General features: G+C 53.9%; 1 protein-coding gene and 1 pseudogene across 1 annotated transcript; both read left to right on the top strand.

The window, feature by feature from the left end:
• Positions 1–5,923, top strand: part of LOC138101859 (uncharacterized) — a 678,931-nt pseudogene extending 673,008 nt beyond the window's left edge.
• Positions 5,924–6,219: 296 nt separating this feature from the next.
• On the top strand, positions 6,220–13,706 carry LOC138101880 (uncharacterized). Its single transcript, XM_068999634.1, has 5 exons — positions 6,220–6,487; positions 6,833–7,019; positions 7,621–7,727; positions 9,069–9,248; positions 12,269–13,706. Exons 1-5 carry the CDS (start codon positions 6,238–6,240, stop codon positions 12,307–12,309), a joined length of 765 nt encoding a protein of 254 aa, XP_068855735.1. The 5' UTR covers positions 6,220–6,237; the 3' UTR covers positions 12,310–13,706.
• Positions 13,707–15,096: the final 1,390 nt, after the last annotated feature.

Here is a 15,096-nt window from a genome sequence, read left to right as displayed (position 1 = left end):
TCTGCTGGCTGCCTGGAAGGAAGCTTCTCCTCCAGGGCAGCCATCAGGTGACTCACAAGTACCCTCCCCCTCCCCCAGCTGCTTTTTTTCCCGCATTTCTTTCTTTTAATATTTTAATAAATGTTTATGAGTTAAAGGGTCTCCTTTAAATCTCTTCCAGTTTTGCAAAATGCAGCCTAAAGGTGAACATCGAAGAACCCATTCCAAAATTCTGCCATCACTAACAGCCACGCACACACATACACAAAAAAACCCCAGAGTAATAAAGATTTTTTTCTACTTCTTCCCCTAAGACTATAAATTGAGTCTCACACCCCTGGCCCAAACCCAACTGTCAATATCAAAGTAGGATTATTAAGAAAAAATATTCTATTGGCGTAATTTGTCACCCAAACTGTGGGAAGAACAAAAGCCCTCCAACAACTTTTTTAGTGTATGAGAATCAAGGCATTACTTTATTCTGGCCAGGATGTGCAACAGAAATCATTTCGTGGACACATAGCCCGGGTGTGCAGAGAAAATCATTCCATGGCACACGAGTTTTACTCAATTTTTCCTCAACTTGATGCAGTCTAAACCCATCGAAACCCGTAGGTTTAATGTTCATTGGTTCCAAGATGGGCAGTTCTTAGTATTTGGTTTCCTATTGGCCCCGGATTGCTTGGCCTCTGATGTTCATTAGGTCCACACTCCTTGATTTCCTTCTCAGCCTTTTCCAGAGCAGGGGTCTCCAGCTGTGCCGGGGGCAGTGTCTGGGGTAGCTGTTCCTTGATGTTTGCTGATGGGCGTTGATGTTTTGTTGATGGGCGTTATCTTTTGGGTATCTTTTGGGCTGTTCCCAGTCTGTTGAGATGTTAAGCTCATCTCCCTTGACTGGTGTAACATCCCTTAAAGTCCCCAGGCAGGGTCTGTGCCAGCCGAGCTTCCTGTGGAAGAGATTTCACAAGAGACAGGATTCTGGCCACAGACTACTTGAAACAGACATCCCTGATCTCCACCCCCCACTAGGTCGAGAATTACCAGGAATCGCAAACCTCAATTCCAGGGGAGATAATTGAATATCTGCCCTGGGTCTGCCTCTTCTTCTTGCCAAAGCCAATGGCAGCAGCTGTACCCGTGGCATCTTGGTTTCTCTCAGCAGCCTCAGAAGGTGTTTCTTTTTTTCCCCATTCATTCTTTCTACCCCAGCCAGACTCTGGGGGTGCCAGAGTGTCTGGAGGTCCCACTGTGTTCCTAAAGCAGCCAGAACGCCCTGAAGGGTCTTTCCTGTAAAATGAGTTCCCCTGTCTGAGTCTAATGTCTGGGAGGGCCAGGGCAGGAGGCTCAGTTAATCTGCTTTTGAAGCCTTGAAAATTGTGCTTTCCTTCTGGTGTCCATGATGGGGTTTCTTGCCTGGCAGGAGAGGAGAGTTGTAGGGAGAGATGCCTGGCTCCAGAAGCGCTGCCTTTAGCAGGGACTCAGTAAGAGGCTGTAACCCCTTCCTTGCCTCCCTTGGAACAGGGTATTGCTTTTAGACACCACTTGTCCTGGTTGCTTCAGAGGAATTTGGAGAGGCTCCATATCTGATTTTCCCTATTTCCCTGGGGCTGCCCACACTTCTGGGTTCCCTTCAGCAGAGGCCTTCGCAGACATTTGACACCAAGGTCCAGCAGCATTAGCCTCTGAATCTCCTTTTGCAACATGAATTTGCATTCCCACTTTATCCACCAAATCCGTTCCCAGTAAATTACAATCACAATTAGGAACAAACAGAAATTGATGTGTTTCACACCCATCCCCCACATCTACTGATAGTGGTTGAATAAAACACACCTGCTCATCTTTCCCACTTATTCCCTGGATAATGAAAGAACTTCTTGCCAATTTCCACCCTTAGGTCTCAGATTCAGAGTGGATCGAGAGGCCCCTGTGTCCATCAGGAGCGGCCTCGTCTCGATCCAGATGCGCCCTGAATGTTCTCAAGGGCTCTGGTGCGGTGGGTCCCTGGTCTGCTGGGAGCTCTGCCAGCCCTGACAATCCATGTCCATGTGGGGTGGACTTGCTGGTGCTGAGGGTGCTGCTGTCTGTGCTTGCAGTGTCCTTCTGGCCTGCAGATGGACCCCTGATTCCTTGCCAGGGGCTGTTTGGGTGGGCTCTGCCGTGCCGAGGAGGGCAATGCCTGTGCCAGGTGCTTGTGGCCGCCGCCGTCCCCTGGGTGCTGGGGCCCCCTTGGGCCCTGCGGTTCATCCCTGGGGGGCTGTAGAAACTCTGCCATGGCCTTTGCCTTCACCTTGGCCTTTTGCTCATCCCTTCTTGCATTGCCCTGCTGAGCCTTTCTGGCCAAGTGCTGCAGGGGCTTCTTGTGCCTCTCCTGCAGCCCCCTCAGTGCCTGTGGGTGCTCATCCTCTGACAGTGGCTGAGCTTTCTGCAAAATCATTCGTTTCTCCAGTGACCCAAACAAGATCGTTGAAAGAAAATCCTGATCCTTCCACATCCCGCAGCCACCTGGGGGCCGGGGGCCACTGCCCTTAATTAGCTCTGGGAGAATGTGCAAACTGCCTCAACATTGTCCCCTTTTGTATAGGAAACGATGTCCATGGTTCTGTTCAGGCTTTGTTGTTGTTCTGGAAGTTGAGGAATTGAGCAGGAGCTTGGCTGAGCAGCAGTGTGTGTCAGTCAGTGCCATTTTGTGGAGCTGCTGGTTTGTGCTGTCACTTGCTTGTGTGCAAGTGCGTGTGGCTGTGTCCGAGCAGATTCAGAGCATGTGTTTGTAAGGAGGCGTTGGTGTTGTTGGTTCGCTGGGGGTGCCCGGTTTTCGGGACATCCCCCCTGGAGCAGGGTGTCCCCCCTTGGTGCAGGCGCGGCCCTCAGGCAGCGCTCAGCCAATCAGAAGGCGCGGCGCTGGTGACTCAGCAGTTGCCAGGCAGAGCCGCAGCGCCCGGCGCTCCCCAGCTGGAGCCCACGTGTGGCCCGGCCTTGGCGCCCCCCGCCAGGGGAATTTGGGGAGGTGGGAGGGGGGGAGCGCCAAGGCCGGGCCGGGCCGTGCTGTGCTGGCAGAAGTGGCTGCGGCGGGGGCCGAGTGCGGGCAGGAGCGGCCGAGAGCCCAGCGCTGCCCCAGCCCGAGCTGCCGCAGCTGCATCGCTGCTCGTGCTGTGGGATCCGAGAGCTCTGGGGGGCAGAGCGAGCCAGGGCTGGGTGCTGGGCCTGGGGGGAGCAGGAGAAAGGCTGGAGGAGCAGGGCTGGAGACCAGAATGGTGAAACGATGGCCGTGGGAGCAGCAGGTGGGATTCTGCAGGAGAAGGAGTAATGTGAGGAAGAGGAGTGTGAGGAAGAGTAGGGACACAGGAGGAGGAGGAGGATCAGGAAGAGGAGGCACTGCAAGGTTCCAGCCCTCGCTGTATCTGCAGCCTCCCCCCAGCCCCAGGAGCGTTGCTCCCCCATCCAGCAGGTGGTCAGGAAGGGTGATCCATGATTTTCCCGGGGGTGATTCTTCTTGTTTCTGAGGTTTGTTGGGCTCCATGTTGGTGCTTTGGATTTTCGTGGGGGCTGAATGTTTATAATTTGGAGGTGTTTTTTTCTGAATCTTGATGTTTTTGGAGTTTTGGGTCTGTGTCTTGATATTTGGGGGAGCTTTGGGCTGAATTGTGGTGGTTTGGAGGTTTTTACACACACAGAATTCTTGGTGATGGACTTGGGTAGGAGGAACCCCTAGCCCGAGGTACACACCCATTGTTTTTCTCCTCCAATCCAGGACTTGTCATTCCCAAGGTGTGGCCGGATGGAGGAGGAGGAAAAGCTTCGGGGATGCCGCATGAGATGGGGCTGCAAATGCAGCCCCCAGAGATCCAAGGAGGAAAGAGCCCCCCTGTGCTGGGAAGGCGGCGGGAGATCCAGGGGGAGCTCGGAGCTGGGGGAGAAGCCTCAGGGTGGGGAGAAGCCCCACAAGTGCTTGGAATGTGGGAAGGGCTTCAGGTGGAGCCGCAAGCATGAGGGAACACCAGAGGATCCACACTGGGGAGAGGCCCTACGAGTGTGGGATAATGTGGGAAGGGCTTCACCAACAGCTCCAGCCTGATCCATCACCAGAGGATCCACACCCGGGAACGGCCCTATGGGTGTAGGGAATGTGGGAAGAGCTTCAGCCAGTGCTCCACCCTGAGGGCACGCCAACGTGCCCACACTGGGAAGAGGCCCTACGAGTGTTCTGAGTGTGGGAAGAGGTTTCCAAGCAGCTCCAATCTCCTCAGACATCAGCGCATTCACACGGATGAGAGGCCCTTCCGCTGCCCTGACTGTGGGAAGGGCTTCCAACGCAACTCCACCCTCACCCTCCACCGGCGCATCCACACCAGGGAGAGGCCCTACGAGTGTCCCCAGTGTGGGAAGAGCTTCTCCAGCAGCTCAAACTTGACCCGACACCAACGGAGGCACCGCTAAGGGAAGCCCTGCGAGTGCCCCGAGTGCGGGAAGAGCTTCGTGCACTGCTCCAGCTCCATCCCCTGTGGGAGGATCAGCGTTGGATGATCCCCAGTGACCCCCGTGGGGCAGAGCCCTGGTGACCCCCGTTCCGGGTGATCCCTGCTGGGTGGGGGGAAGGTGTTGGAGAGATTTCTTTGCCTTCTCCTTGTGCTGCTGGGATTTGGTTGGGAATAAATTCCCTCCCTGTGCCCAGCCTGGGTCTGTTGTGCCCGTGCCGGTGCTCGGGGCGGGATCTCTCCTGCTCCTTCTCTCAGCTCCTGGGCCTTTCCTTGTATTTCCTGTCCCTGTGCAGTAGCAGAGGGCAGGGACAGAGTGGTTTTGGTGTCTCCCGGCATCCAGGCAGGGCCAGCCCAGCCCCAGGGGTTGTGAGGGGCTTGTGCGTGTCCCCCATTTTCGGGACATCCCTGCTGGAGGAGGGTGTCCCCCCCCTTGCTGCAGCCCCAGCCCTCAGGCTGCACTCAGCCAAGCAGAGAACGCCCTCAGCTGGGGCCTCATTTTTGGGCACAGCTGAGCCCCTGGACATCTCCATCCCCATTGTGGGTGCACCTGAGCTTCTGGACAGCTGGGACATGGCAGCTCCAGGAGCTAAAAATTCTGGGAAATGGGATTCTGGGGACTCCAGGTACTGAAAATCCCAGTAACGGGGGTTTGTGGAACAGACAGGCCCCAAAAATCCTTGGAACAGGGGAGTTTGGGCACCCTCAGGCCCCCAAAGCTGTGGGAACAGCGGGGTCTGGCCACACCTAGTTCCTCCAAAATCGTGTGTTTAGGCGGGCTTGGCCATTTCCAGCCCCTAAAAATCCTGGGAACAGGGGAGTTGAGGAAAACCCAGACCCCTAAATCATGGAAAAAGGAGTTTGGCCACTGCCAACCCCAAAAATCACAGAATAGGGGAAAAATCTTTAAAAAAAGGAAGATGGGACAACGCCCCTCCCCAAAATTCCCCAAAGAAGAGGGTTGGACGGTCTTAACCCTCCCGGTTCCTACAGTCCCAAGGATCCAGGGCACTCCAATTCCCAACCCCGTGGCTCCAGGACCCCCCAAACCCCACCTTGGACCCTCCAAAGGTGGGGCAGGCTCAGGGCCAGCAGCAGCAGCCAGGGGACGCTCCGTGCTCCATCCATGGCGCCTTGGGATGCCGGGACCCCGGGAAGGGTGGGTGCTCCTCCCAGTAAAGCGCCGGCGAACTGGGGCGGAGTGGGAGTGGGGGCACAGCACCCCAAAATCGCTCAGCCAATGGGAGCACGGCATTGTTGTGTCGTCATCGGTTGCCGGGTAGAGCCTTGGGATAAAGAGCTCCCTGAAAATTCCAGCCAATCAGAGCGGGCGGCGCTGCTGACCCCACACTGGTCCGGACTGTGGCTCCCAGTGCAGCGCGGCTGCTTTGGGGCCCGTCGCTGGCCATGGGGCGAGTGACGGTAGCTGGGGCCATACTGGTAGCACTGGTGGTGCTGGGAGCCCCCCCCGCTGCGGGCGTGGAGCTCTCGGGTGAGCGAGAGGGTGGGGGGAGGGACGCGATGGGAAAGGGGGGGAGAAGGAGGAAAAGGGGGTGTGAGATCCCCGAAGTGAGTGGGAGGAGGAGGAGGAGACCCCGTAAAAGAAGAGCGGGAGGGGGCTGAGGATTGGGGGAAGATGGGGAAGGGGTGGGAGGGGGTGGGAAGGAAAGGGAAGGCTGGGACCCCAAAACTGATCTGGGGAGCGGCTGGTGATTGTGGCGGGTGGGGGGGAGAGGGGGGGATTTGGAAGGGGTGTCCCGCAGACACACGGGTGTTGCAGGAGATGGGAAAGGTCGAGTGTCACTTCATCACTGCCCAGGTGAGGTTTGTGGAGAGGCACATCTACAACCGGCAGCAGTACGTGCACTTGGACAGCGATGTGAGGGTGTTTGTGGGGGACACCCCGGATGGGGAGAAGGTTGCCAGGTACTGGAACAGTTACCTGGAATGGATGAAGTACATGTGGGCTGCAGTGCACACCTGCTGCCGGCACAACTACGAGGTTTTCACCCCGTTCCTCATGGGCCGCAGAGGTGAGCGTGGGGCAGAGCGTGTCCCCTTGGGCCCTCCCCCTGGAATGACCCTGGAGCCCCTCAAAACCTCCCTGGGAATCACCCCAAAGCCCTCAGGTTTCCTTGTGCCCATCCCCAGGGTCTCTTGCCCCCCGCAGTGACCCCCATCCCTCTCTTTGTCCATTCCAGTCCATCCCAGTCTCTCCCAGTCCCTTCCACTCCATTCCCAGTCCCTCTCAACGCCACATGAAACCTCACCGCTCTCTCCCAGTGTCCCCCAGCATGTCCATCTCGCTGGTGCCCTCAAGCTCCCAGCCTGGCCCCAGCTGCCTGCTCTGCTCCAGGATGGATTTCTACTCTGCGCAGGTGCAGCTCAGGTGGTTCCAGGGCCAGGAGGAGCTCTCAGGGCATGTGGTGGCCACCGACATTGTTCCCAATGGGAACTGGACCCACCAGCTCCTGGTGCTGCTGGAAATTCCCCCCCAGCGCGGGGTCACTTCCAGCTGCCAGGTGGAGCACAACAGCCTGGAGCAGCCCCTGAGCTGGCACTGGGGTATGGCCCGGCCCCCACAGAACCGGGGGGAGAGGGGGAGGTACTGGGGGGACTGGGAGGGGGATTGGGTTGTGCTGGGAGTAACTGGGAGGGAGTGTGAGAGAGCCTGGTTTAAACTGGGAGAGGGGGTCAGGGATCTGGAAGGTCTGAGAAGGGATTTGAAGGATGTTGGGGAGGGTGGGATGGGGTTCCAAGGGTGCTGGTGGAACCTGGGAGGGAGTCTTGGGATTCTGGGTGTAACTGGGAGGGATTTGAGTGAGCCTGGAGGAGCTGGAAGGGGATCAGGGCTGGGAAAGGGGGGGTTGGAATGAGGTTGGTTGTGCTGGGAAGAGGGAGGGGTCTTGGTGAGTCCTGGTGAGGCTGGGAAGGGACTGGGAGAGGGTCTGGGGGTCCTGGGGTGGTGGAGACCAACTGGGAGGGGACTGTGGGATGCTGAGAGGGACGGGAGGGACTTTGGTGGGTGCTGGGGAGGCCGGGAAGGGACTGGGAGGAAGTTTCAGGGGGTCCTGGCTGGGTTGGGGGTGACTGGGAGGGTGCTTGGAGGGTCTTGGGATGTCTGTGAGAGGTTTCTGGGGGTCCTGACCACTTCACAACCCCCCAGAGATGCCACTGGACCCTTCCTGCAGCAAGATGCTGACGGGGACTGGGGGCTTTGTGTTGGGCTTTGTCTTCCTGGCGCTGGGGCTCGGCTTCTACCGGTGCAAGCAGGTGAGGGGAGGCCCCGGGGGGCGTATTCCCCCTTCCCCAGGGCATGTGTGCATCCCCGGGGCCCCCAGCCCGGTGTCACCCCCTTTGCTCTGCCCACAAAACTCCTGAGCCACTGGTGGATGCAGCCCCCCCCCGTGGCTTCGGGCCTGACTGGGACCCCCCACTCCATCCCCGCGCTGATTTTGGGGGGGGTCGTGTGTCCCCCCCAGCCCCGCTGTCACTCTGCCCCCGCTCAGCTGCTCCCAGTGTTCCCAATAAAGCTTCCCAGTTCGGGCCGGTCCTGTTTATTAGGGGACACTGGGGAGGGACTTGGGGGTGCCACGATTGGTAGGGGCAGAACCGGCCGCAGGATGGATCGGTAATGGGGACCCCCGTGTGTCACCCCTGTGTCACCCTGCTCTGGAGGTGCTTTGGGAGGCACCTGAACCCCAACACGGCACCCAGTGAGCCAGAAAAGGCGCAGGGATCCCCCTAAGAGGAAGGAGCAGGAGAAGGGACAGAGAGAAGAGGAAGAGCAGGCAGGCTGAGAAAGGAGGATGAGCGGGACTCTCCTCTCTCCTCTCTCCTCTCTCCTCTCTCCTCTCTCCTCTCTCCTCTCTCCTCTCTCCTCTCTCCTCTCTCCTCTCTCCTCTCTCCTCTCTCCTCTCTCCTCTCTCCTCTCTCCTCTCTCCTCTCTCCTCTCTCCTCTCCTCTCCTCTCCTCTCCTCTCCTCTCCTCTCCTCTCCTCTCCTCTCCTCTCCTCTCCTCTCCTCTCCTCTCCTCTCCTCTCCTCTCCTCTCCTCTCCTCTCCTCTCCTCTCCTCTCCTCCCCTCCCTTCCCCTCCCCTCCCCTCCCCTCCCCAACATCCTGCTCTGCTGAGTTTAGCACCTCCTGCAGTGAGCGGATGGGTGCTGCTGTGCCTTTAATCGGTTTTCTCACGGCCAGCCCGAAGAACCGTGCTACCCTGGACTCCGCTCTGGTCTCCGGCCGCCGCTCTGTAAAACCCCCGTCTGTTCCTTTTCTGGAGCCACCACACCCGAAGCTGCCACTCTCTAAAGCCTCTAGGGCGGCTGCGGCCACTGTCCTCTCTGTTTTCATCTCTGCAAGAGTGCCAGTTACTGCTCTCCAGGTTACTTTGAGAGCTTTTGCTTCTTTAGTTTTCTTTTTGAACGATCTTGGATCAGCTAGTTCCTTACAAAGGTTTACTTCTTTAACTCCCCGCTTTTCTAAAAAGCATAAAAATAAATCAAGAGTCACCTCTGTTTCCATATCTGTGTCCTACCACATCCTTGTTGACAGGAGTTGTGCAGCCTTTTCCCAGGTTTGCCCTTGTCAGCCGTAACGGCGGACCCCTCTTGTTAGGTCAGTCCAGGCACGGATCAGACGCTTGCCTGCAGCTGCTGATCTTTTGCCCTCCAATCGCTGCTTATCGGTGCCTCTTCGGTCTCCCACCTCGTCAAGAAAACGAAGTCCCAGTCTCTGCTCGGGTGCCAAATGCTGACTTTCCGGTGGGGGAAGATATGCAGACAATCAATGTGACTGGTAATGCAAGCTTCGTTTATTAGCAATACAGAGGCACTCATACAGTGTGAAAGTACAAGCTTATCAGTTCTTTAATTAGTTTAAACTTACAAAAGCGCATTCTTACTTCTACATAATTGGGTTAGATAAAAGACTACATTTGGCAAGCTTCTATTATTTATGTTTTGTCTTGAGAGATCAAAGATTTTCCTCCCTTCTCATGGTCAGTACATTTTATCAGCACAGGACTGTACCTCCTTAAAACTCCCTTTTGGTTCTCAGGCCTGTTTCTCACGCAGGCATTTTCTCATGTAGGCTTTTTCTCGTGCAGGCCTTTGCTTGCAAGCTTTTTTATTGATCTGGTTTTATCAATGATCCATGTCCCTGATCCTCTAACCATTCTCCAACAATGGATGATGGTGTGTGCTCCCAACAACAGCCTGTTAGAAAAAGTACTGGACATGACAATTAAAGCATTAGCCAGTGAAGGCTTTGAGCTACAGGAAGAAAAGGTCCAAAGGTTAGCCCCCAGGAAAGAACCACTATACCCCAGCAAGTCCAGATAAATGGTAATCCCTGCACTTTAAAATAATTATATGAATTGTGTGGCTCAATAAATTGGATCAGACCTCTCTTAGGTATTACCACCAAGGAGCTTGCCCCACTTTTTAATTTGTTGTGGGGGAATGATGAGCTCTGTTCTCCGAGGACCCTGACCAAAGAGGCTAGACACTCCATGGAGAAGGTGCAAAAGGCACTGTCAACTCACCAAGCGCACAGGTACCACCCGGAACTCCCTTTTCAATCTGTTGTATTAGGGAAAGCGCCACACCTCCACGGGCTGATCTTTCAATGGGACAAGGGACAGAAGGACCCTCTTTTGATTATAGAGTGGGTATTCCTCTCCCGTTGCTTGTCCAAAAGCATCACCACGCCACCAGAACTGATTGCTCAGCTTATCATCAAGGCTAGGGCAACCTATGCACCTTGGTGGGGTTTGATATTACATGCATTTATCTACCTTTAACGACGGGGGCAGTAAAGCACTAGCTACCCAGGACAAATATCAATTCACTATCCAAAGCATAAGTTATTTAATGCAGCCTTCCATTTAATACCAAAAGAAATCCAAAGCAGGAAGCCTCTCAAGGCTGCAACCATTTTTACGGAAGGCTCAGGAGCATCCCAAAAGTCCATAAAGACTTGGAGGGATCCTCAGACTCAGAAGTGGGAGTCTGATATTCAAGTGGTAGAGGGATCACCACAGGTTGCTGAATTAGCCGCCGTGGTCAGAGCTTTTGAGAGGTTCCAAGAACCATTTAATTTAGTAACTGATTTGGCCTACGCTGCAGGAGTAGTGTCAAGGGCGGAACATTCACTTCTAAAAGAGGTATCCAACTCTGCCATGTGCCAGCTGCTCGTGAAGCTAATCTTTTTGGTCTCCCACCATGAGCAGCCATACTATGTCATGCATGTAAGGTCACACACCAACCTTCCAGGACCAATTGCGGAAGGGAACAGGAAGGCAGATGCCCTAGCCATGCCAACACAACTTGTAAACACCCCCGATGTTTTCCAACAAGCCAAACCAAGCCATCAGATGTTCCACCAGAATGTGCCTGCACTTGTGCGCATGTTCCCTCTGTGCCGAGAGCAGGCAAGGGCTATTGTGGTGACATGTCCCAACTGCCAAAAGTTGGCTTACCATCGTTAGGGTCTGGGGTGAACCCTAGAGGACTGGGCAGTTGCGAGGTGTGGCAATCTGATGTCACCCACTTCCCCCAATTTGGGAGGTCCAAATATGTGCACGTGTCAGTGGATACCTTCTCGGGAGCTGTCTATGCCTCCGTCCATGCGGAAGAAAAAGCAACGGACGCACAGAAACATCTGCTGCAGGCGTTCGCTACGCTAGGGGTACCAAGGCAACTCAAAACAGACAATGGACCTGCTTACATCTCCAAAGCCTTCCAAGATCTCATTCAACAGTGGGGAATTTCCCACACCACCTATCAGGGGAAATATTGAGGAAGATTGTGGGAAAGGGAATATTGTGGAAGATTGGCTACGTGAGAAAGGGCACATCAAACCCCTGCAGTTTGATGGCACGCATCTTATGTAACAAATGAAGTTGCAAAAAGCTACAAGTTCTCCTGCTTAACAACAGGGCTTCCATTGAGTTCTTATTGCTAAGCTAAATGTTTTATTGCAAAGTTAGCAAGGTTAGTCTTTGGCAGTAAAACAATAAAATACTGTGGGTTAGAAAAGACAAAGAAGAAAGAGAATTGCTGACCACAGAAGAGGAGCTAGGAGGGGTTAAGAAGTCAGCTAAGACTACGTGAACCACTTAGAATGCGCCTTTACGAATATTCATAAGCCTATTATTGATAGTATATAAGAAACTTTAGTATGATTAATAAACGGAATCCTGCTGATCCACTCATATTGAGTGTCCGGGCATTCCCTCTGTTGTGACAACCACCGGGATCCCTCATTCTTCAACCGGCCAAGCCATTAATAGAGAGAATGCATCAAACCCTGAAAAGGGTTTTAGAGTAACAAAAAGGAGGAACAGACATTTCCATGCCAGGAATGAGGCTGGCTAAAGCGCTCTTTACTATCAACTTTTTAAATGCCTCCTTTGAAGACTTAAATCCACCTGTGTTGAGACACTTCTCAAACAACAAACAAATGAAGTTGGCTGAAAAGGCACCTGCATTATTTAAAGACCCGGAAACCCAGCAAATTCAAGACCCCTCTGAAATGATTATGTGGGGATGCGGGTACACATGTGTCTCCACGCCTTCTGGGCTGTGCTGGGTCCCAAAAAAGTGGCTGAAACCCTATGCGCCGACAGTGCCAACCTGAGATAACACTTCCCCTCAACCACTTGTTTCTCCAAGAGACATGGCAGCAGCGGCGTGGAAGTGACGCCGCCGAAAGGCGATGGGAAATCCTCCCCCTCTTCCCCCCCGAGAATTCCTTATTTAATTTCCCTCATTGCCTGCTTTGCCCTTTACTTACGTTTTTCTGTTCTCTTTTAGCGTTCATCCTGATAGCCATGGTAGCCAGCAACAGCCTCTGATTCCTCGCTGTCATGATTCCCTGGATCATTCCCCTGCCATCAGAGTGGCTCATCCCTCAACCTCGGAAAAATGTCTGGGTCACCCTGGCCAATGTGCTACAACAAGACCACCTCTGCTTGTCTATGGCAGCCGCGAGTGACCCACTTTCCACCTGCCTAGTTGGGATCCCCTATACCGAATATTCAAAGCCCAAAAAGGGGCCGCCTCCAGCAAATCCCATGCAGCGGTGGGATGCATGGCCAAAAACTTTGCCCAATGCTGAGAGGGAACCACAGCAGCTCGAGCTTTTGGGGCCCGCTCCAGCTCCCTTCTGCCTTCACTTTTGTTACAAGGCAGAAGAAGAAGGAAAGAAATATACCATAATTAACCCCCACCATAGGCAGTACACCTCGCCTGAATGGTGTAACATTACGGAGTTCTCCCTCTCGGCATCCACTAACCGTCCCAAGAAGTTTCCTAAAGGACAGTTTCTCATCTGCGGGGATCGAGCTTGGGTGGGCATCCCTTCTTGTATTCGGGGAGGCCCATGCACATTAGGCTGGTTGATGCTGTTTGCCCCAACCACGACGCAAATTATTAATTGGAGGAACAGAACCCAATTGGCTCGCTTTTTTCTGTTGTGAAAAAAGAGATCTTAAAGAATTCAATGAAAATTATGATTCCGAAATATTTCATTGGTCTCATTTAAAAAGATCTGCCGTTTCCCTCTTTAACCCATGGGTAGCAGCAGCAAAAGCTCTAGGAGAATCGGGCACCCTAGAGTGTTGGGAGGCTAAACAAGCTAATCATATTTCAGCTGCGCTTAGTGACCTCCTGGAAGACAAAGAAATAACTTGGAAAGACACCTTACAGAACCGTGCTGCCATAGACTTTCTACTTTTAGCACATGGTCATGGATTCCAGGAGTTTGAAAGGATGTGCTGCTTCAATCAATCATCACACAGTGAAAGCATACAGTCTGCCATCCAGGGAATCAAGGAGATGGTATCAGACATCAAGATAGAATCAGAGGACTGGCTAGATAACATTTTCAAAGACTGGGGGCTGTTGGGATGGATTTCCTCAATATTAAAGACTGTCTTATGGATTTTTGTCATTATTTTTCTTGTATTCTTACTCTTTGGGTGCATCAAAAGACTCCTACTCACAGCAGTAGAGAAAACCTTCCTAAAGTGTACCAGTGGTACAAGATCTACCCAGTGTCTTGGTTTGAAAGACAGGTGTCTGCTAAGGAAGGCAGAAGCTTCCCTTGGAATGGCAGATGTAACTCCTTTCCCTCTGAGTTATTATAATTTTGAAATCAAGGGCTTTTAGGCAAAGATGTGGGAAATAGGAATAACAGTTCTTTACTAGATATATATTTTTATATATAACCAGTCAAACAAACAGCAATAACTCTGGCAGTAACAGCAAACAATCACAAACCCAGTCCCAGCCTTCTCGGCTGTCAGGCCCTTTCCCCTCGGGTGCAGTTCCGCTCGCAGCCGGCAGGGGCGCTGGCGGCTCCCGGTGAGCAGGGCAGGTGCGATGGTTCCCCCGCGGCTGCAGGGGGCGCTCTGGAGCGAGCTCGGGGAGCACGCGGCACTGGTGGTCTGAGGGCCCGGGAAGGATGGAACAAAGGCTTCACAAACCGCTGGGCAGCTGGCCCCAGTGTCCGGCTGGACCCTCGGGAACAGCAGGCTGGAACGGCAGGCTGGAGCAGCAGGGATGAGCAGAAATCCTGGATGGCAGACACGATGTATCCAAGCGGGGAACCCCCCAGAGGTCTGGGCAGGCAGGGCGAGCACGGCTACAACGTAGTGAAGGCTCAAAGCAGCGGCAGGGCAGGGCGGCCACAGCCTGGCCTCCGGCGGGGCAGGGAAGGTGGCTTTGGGATCTCGGGGCTTTCCAGCACAAGGAAAAGCAGCAGAAGCAAGCAGACTCCTCTGTCCAAACACCCAGGTGAAACAAAAGGAGCAGCCAGGTCTTTTGTTTTTCCTAAGCACCTAGCTATTTGTTCCCCTAGCAACATGCATAGGGGAAAATTCCTTTAACAGAAAAAAAACTAGGACTAAACTAAAACCCCAACACCCAGGTAGCTGTAGCCACGGCTACTAGAGAAACATCTTGGTGGGATGATACCCAAAACCCCCACTTTAAGGTTTAAGTTTCCTTTATTTTTTAAAACAAAAACGGGGGAGATGTTGCCATGCACCCTTCCCCCCGTACTTGGTCTGTCGCAGTTCATTTCATTGTCAATCAGTTTGTAGTTTCCCCTCCCCTTGCTGCATTGTATACGCCTTGCCTTAGCTGCCAGTCCTTGATGTACACCACCCCTTTCCCCTCCCCCTTCTAGAAAGTTCTTCTCCCCTCGAGACCCCCTTGGTCCCTTTGAATTTCTCCCCTCCCCTTGTTTTCCCTTATTGCCTAATTGTATGTCACTCCACCTGTGAACCCTCCCCTTCTCCTTCCCGACTGGCCCTGAGATTGTTACCGCCCTTTGTCCAACCCCCCTTTAAAAAGCTGTGCAACCCCTTTCCCGGGGTCTTCGGTCCCTGGTCCCCCTGAGGACAACAAAGCCCTGGATACTATACTGGAGTCCCCTCCTTCCTTCTTGCCTCTGCCTGCGAGTGCAAACCATTCAGCACCCTGAGAGCTTTGCCTCTTGCGGCGAGACCAGCTTCATCTTGGTCTTCGGAGCACATCAGACCCGTCACTGCGAGTGACCAGGCAGCTCCAGCAGCGACAGCTATGTACTTGGAATCGCCATGCTTATGCTCTGTGGCAAAAGCACAAACCCAGAAGCA

The sequence above is a fragment of the Aphelocoma coerulescens genome, unplaced genomic scaffold, assembly GCF_041296385.1.
Source record: "Aphelocoma coerulescens isolate FSJ_1873_10779 unplaced genomic scaffold, UR_Acoe_1.0 HiC_scaffold_56, whole genome shotgun sequence".
Lineage (NCBI taxonomy): Eukaryota > Metazoa > Chordata > Aves > Passeriformes > Corvidae > Aphelocoma > Aphelocoma coerulescens.
The sequence above is the reverse complement of the archived record's forward strand: the minus strand, read 5'-3'. Positions and strand labels throughout refer to the sequence as shown.

Bases quoted from the DNA above. Each gene is read 5' to 3' on its own strand.
- LOC138101880 (XM_068999634.1), top strand. From the start codon at position 6,238: ATGGGAAAGGTCGAGTGTCACTTCATCACTGCCCAGGTGAGGTTTGTG. The intron at 7,728-9,068 runs GTGAGGGGAGGC...CCCTCTTGTTAG, and splicing joins GCTTCTACCGGTGCAAGCAG to GTCAGTCCAGGCACGGATCA. The intron at 9,249-12,268 runs GTAATGCAAGCT...GTTCTCTTTTAG, and splicing joins GCAGACAATCAATGTGACTG to CGTTCATCCTGATAGCCATG.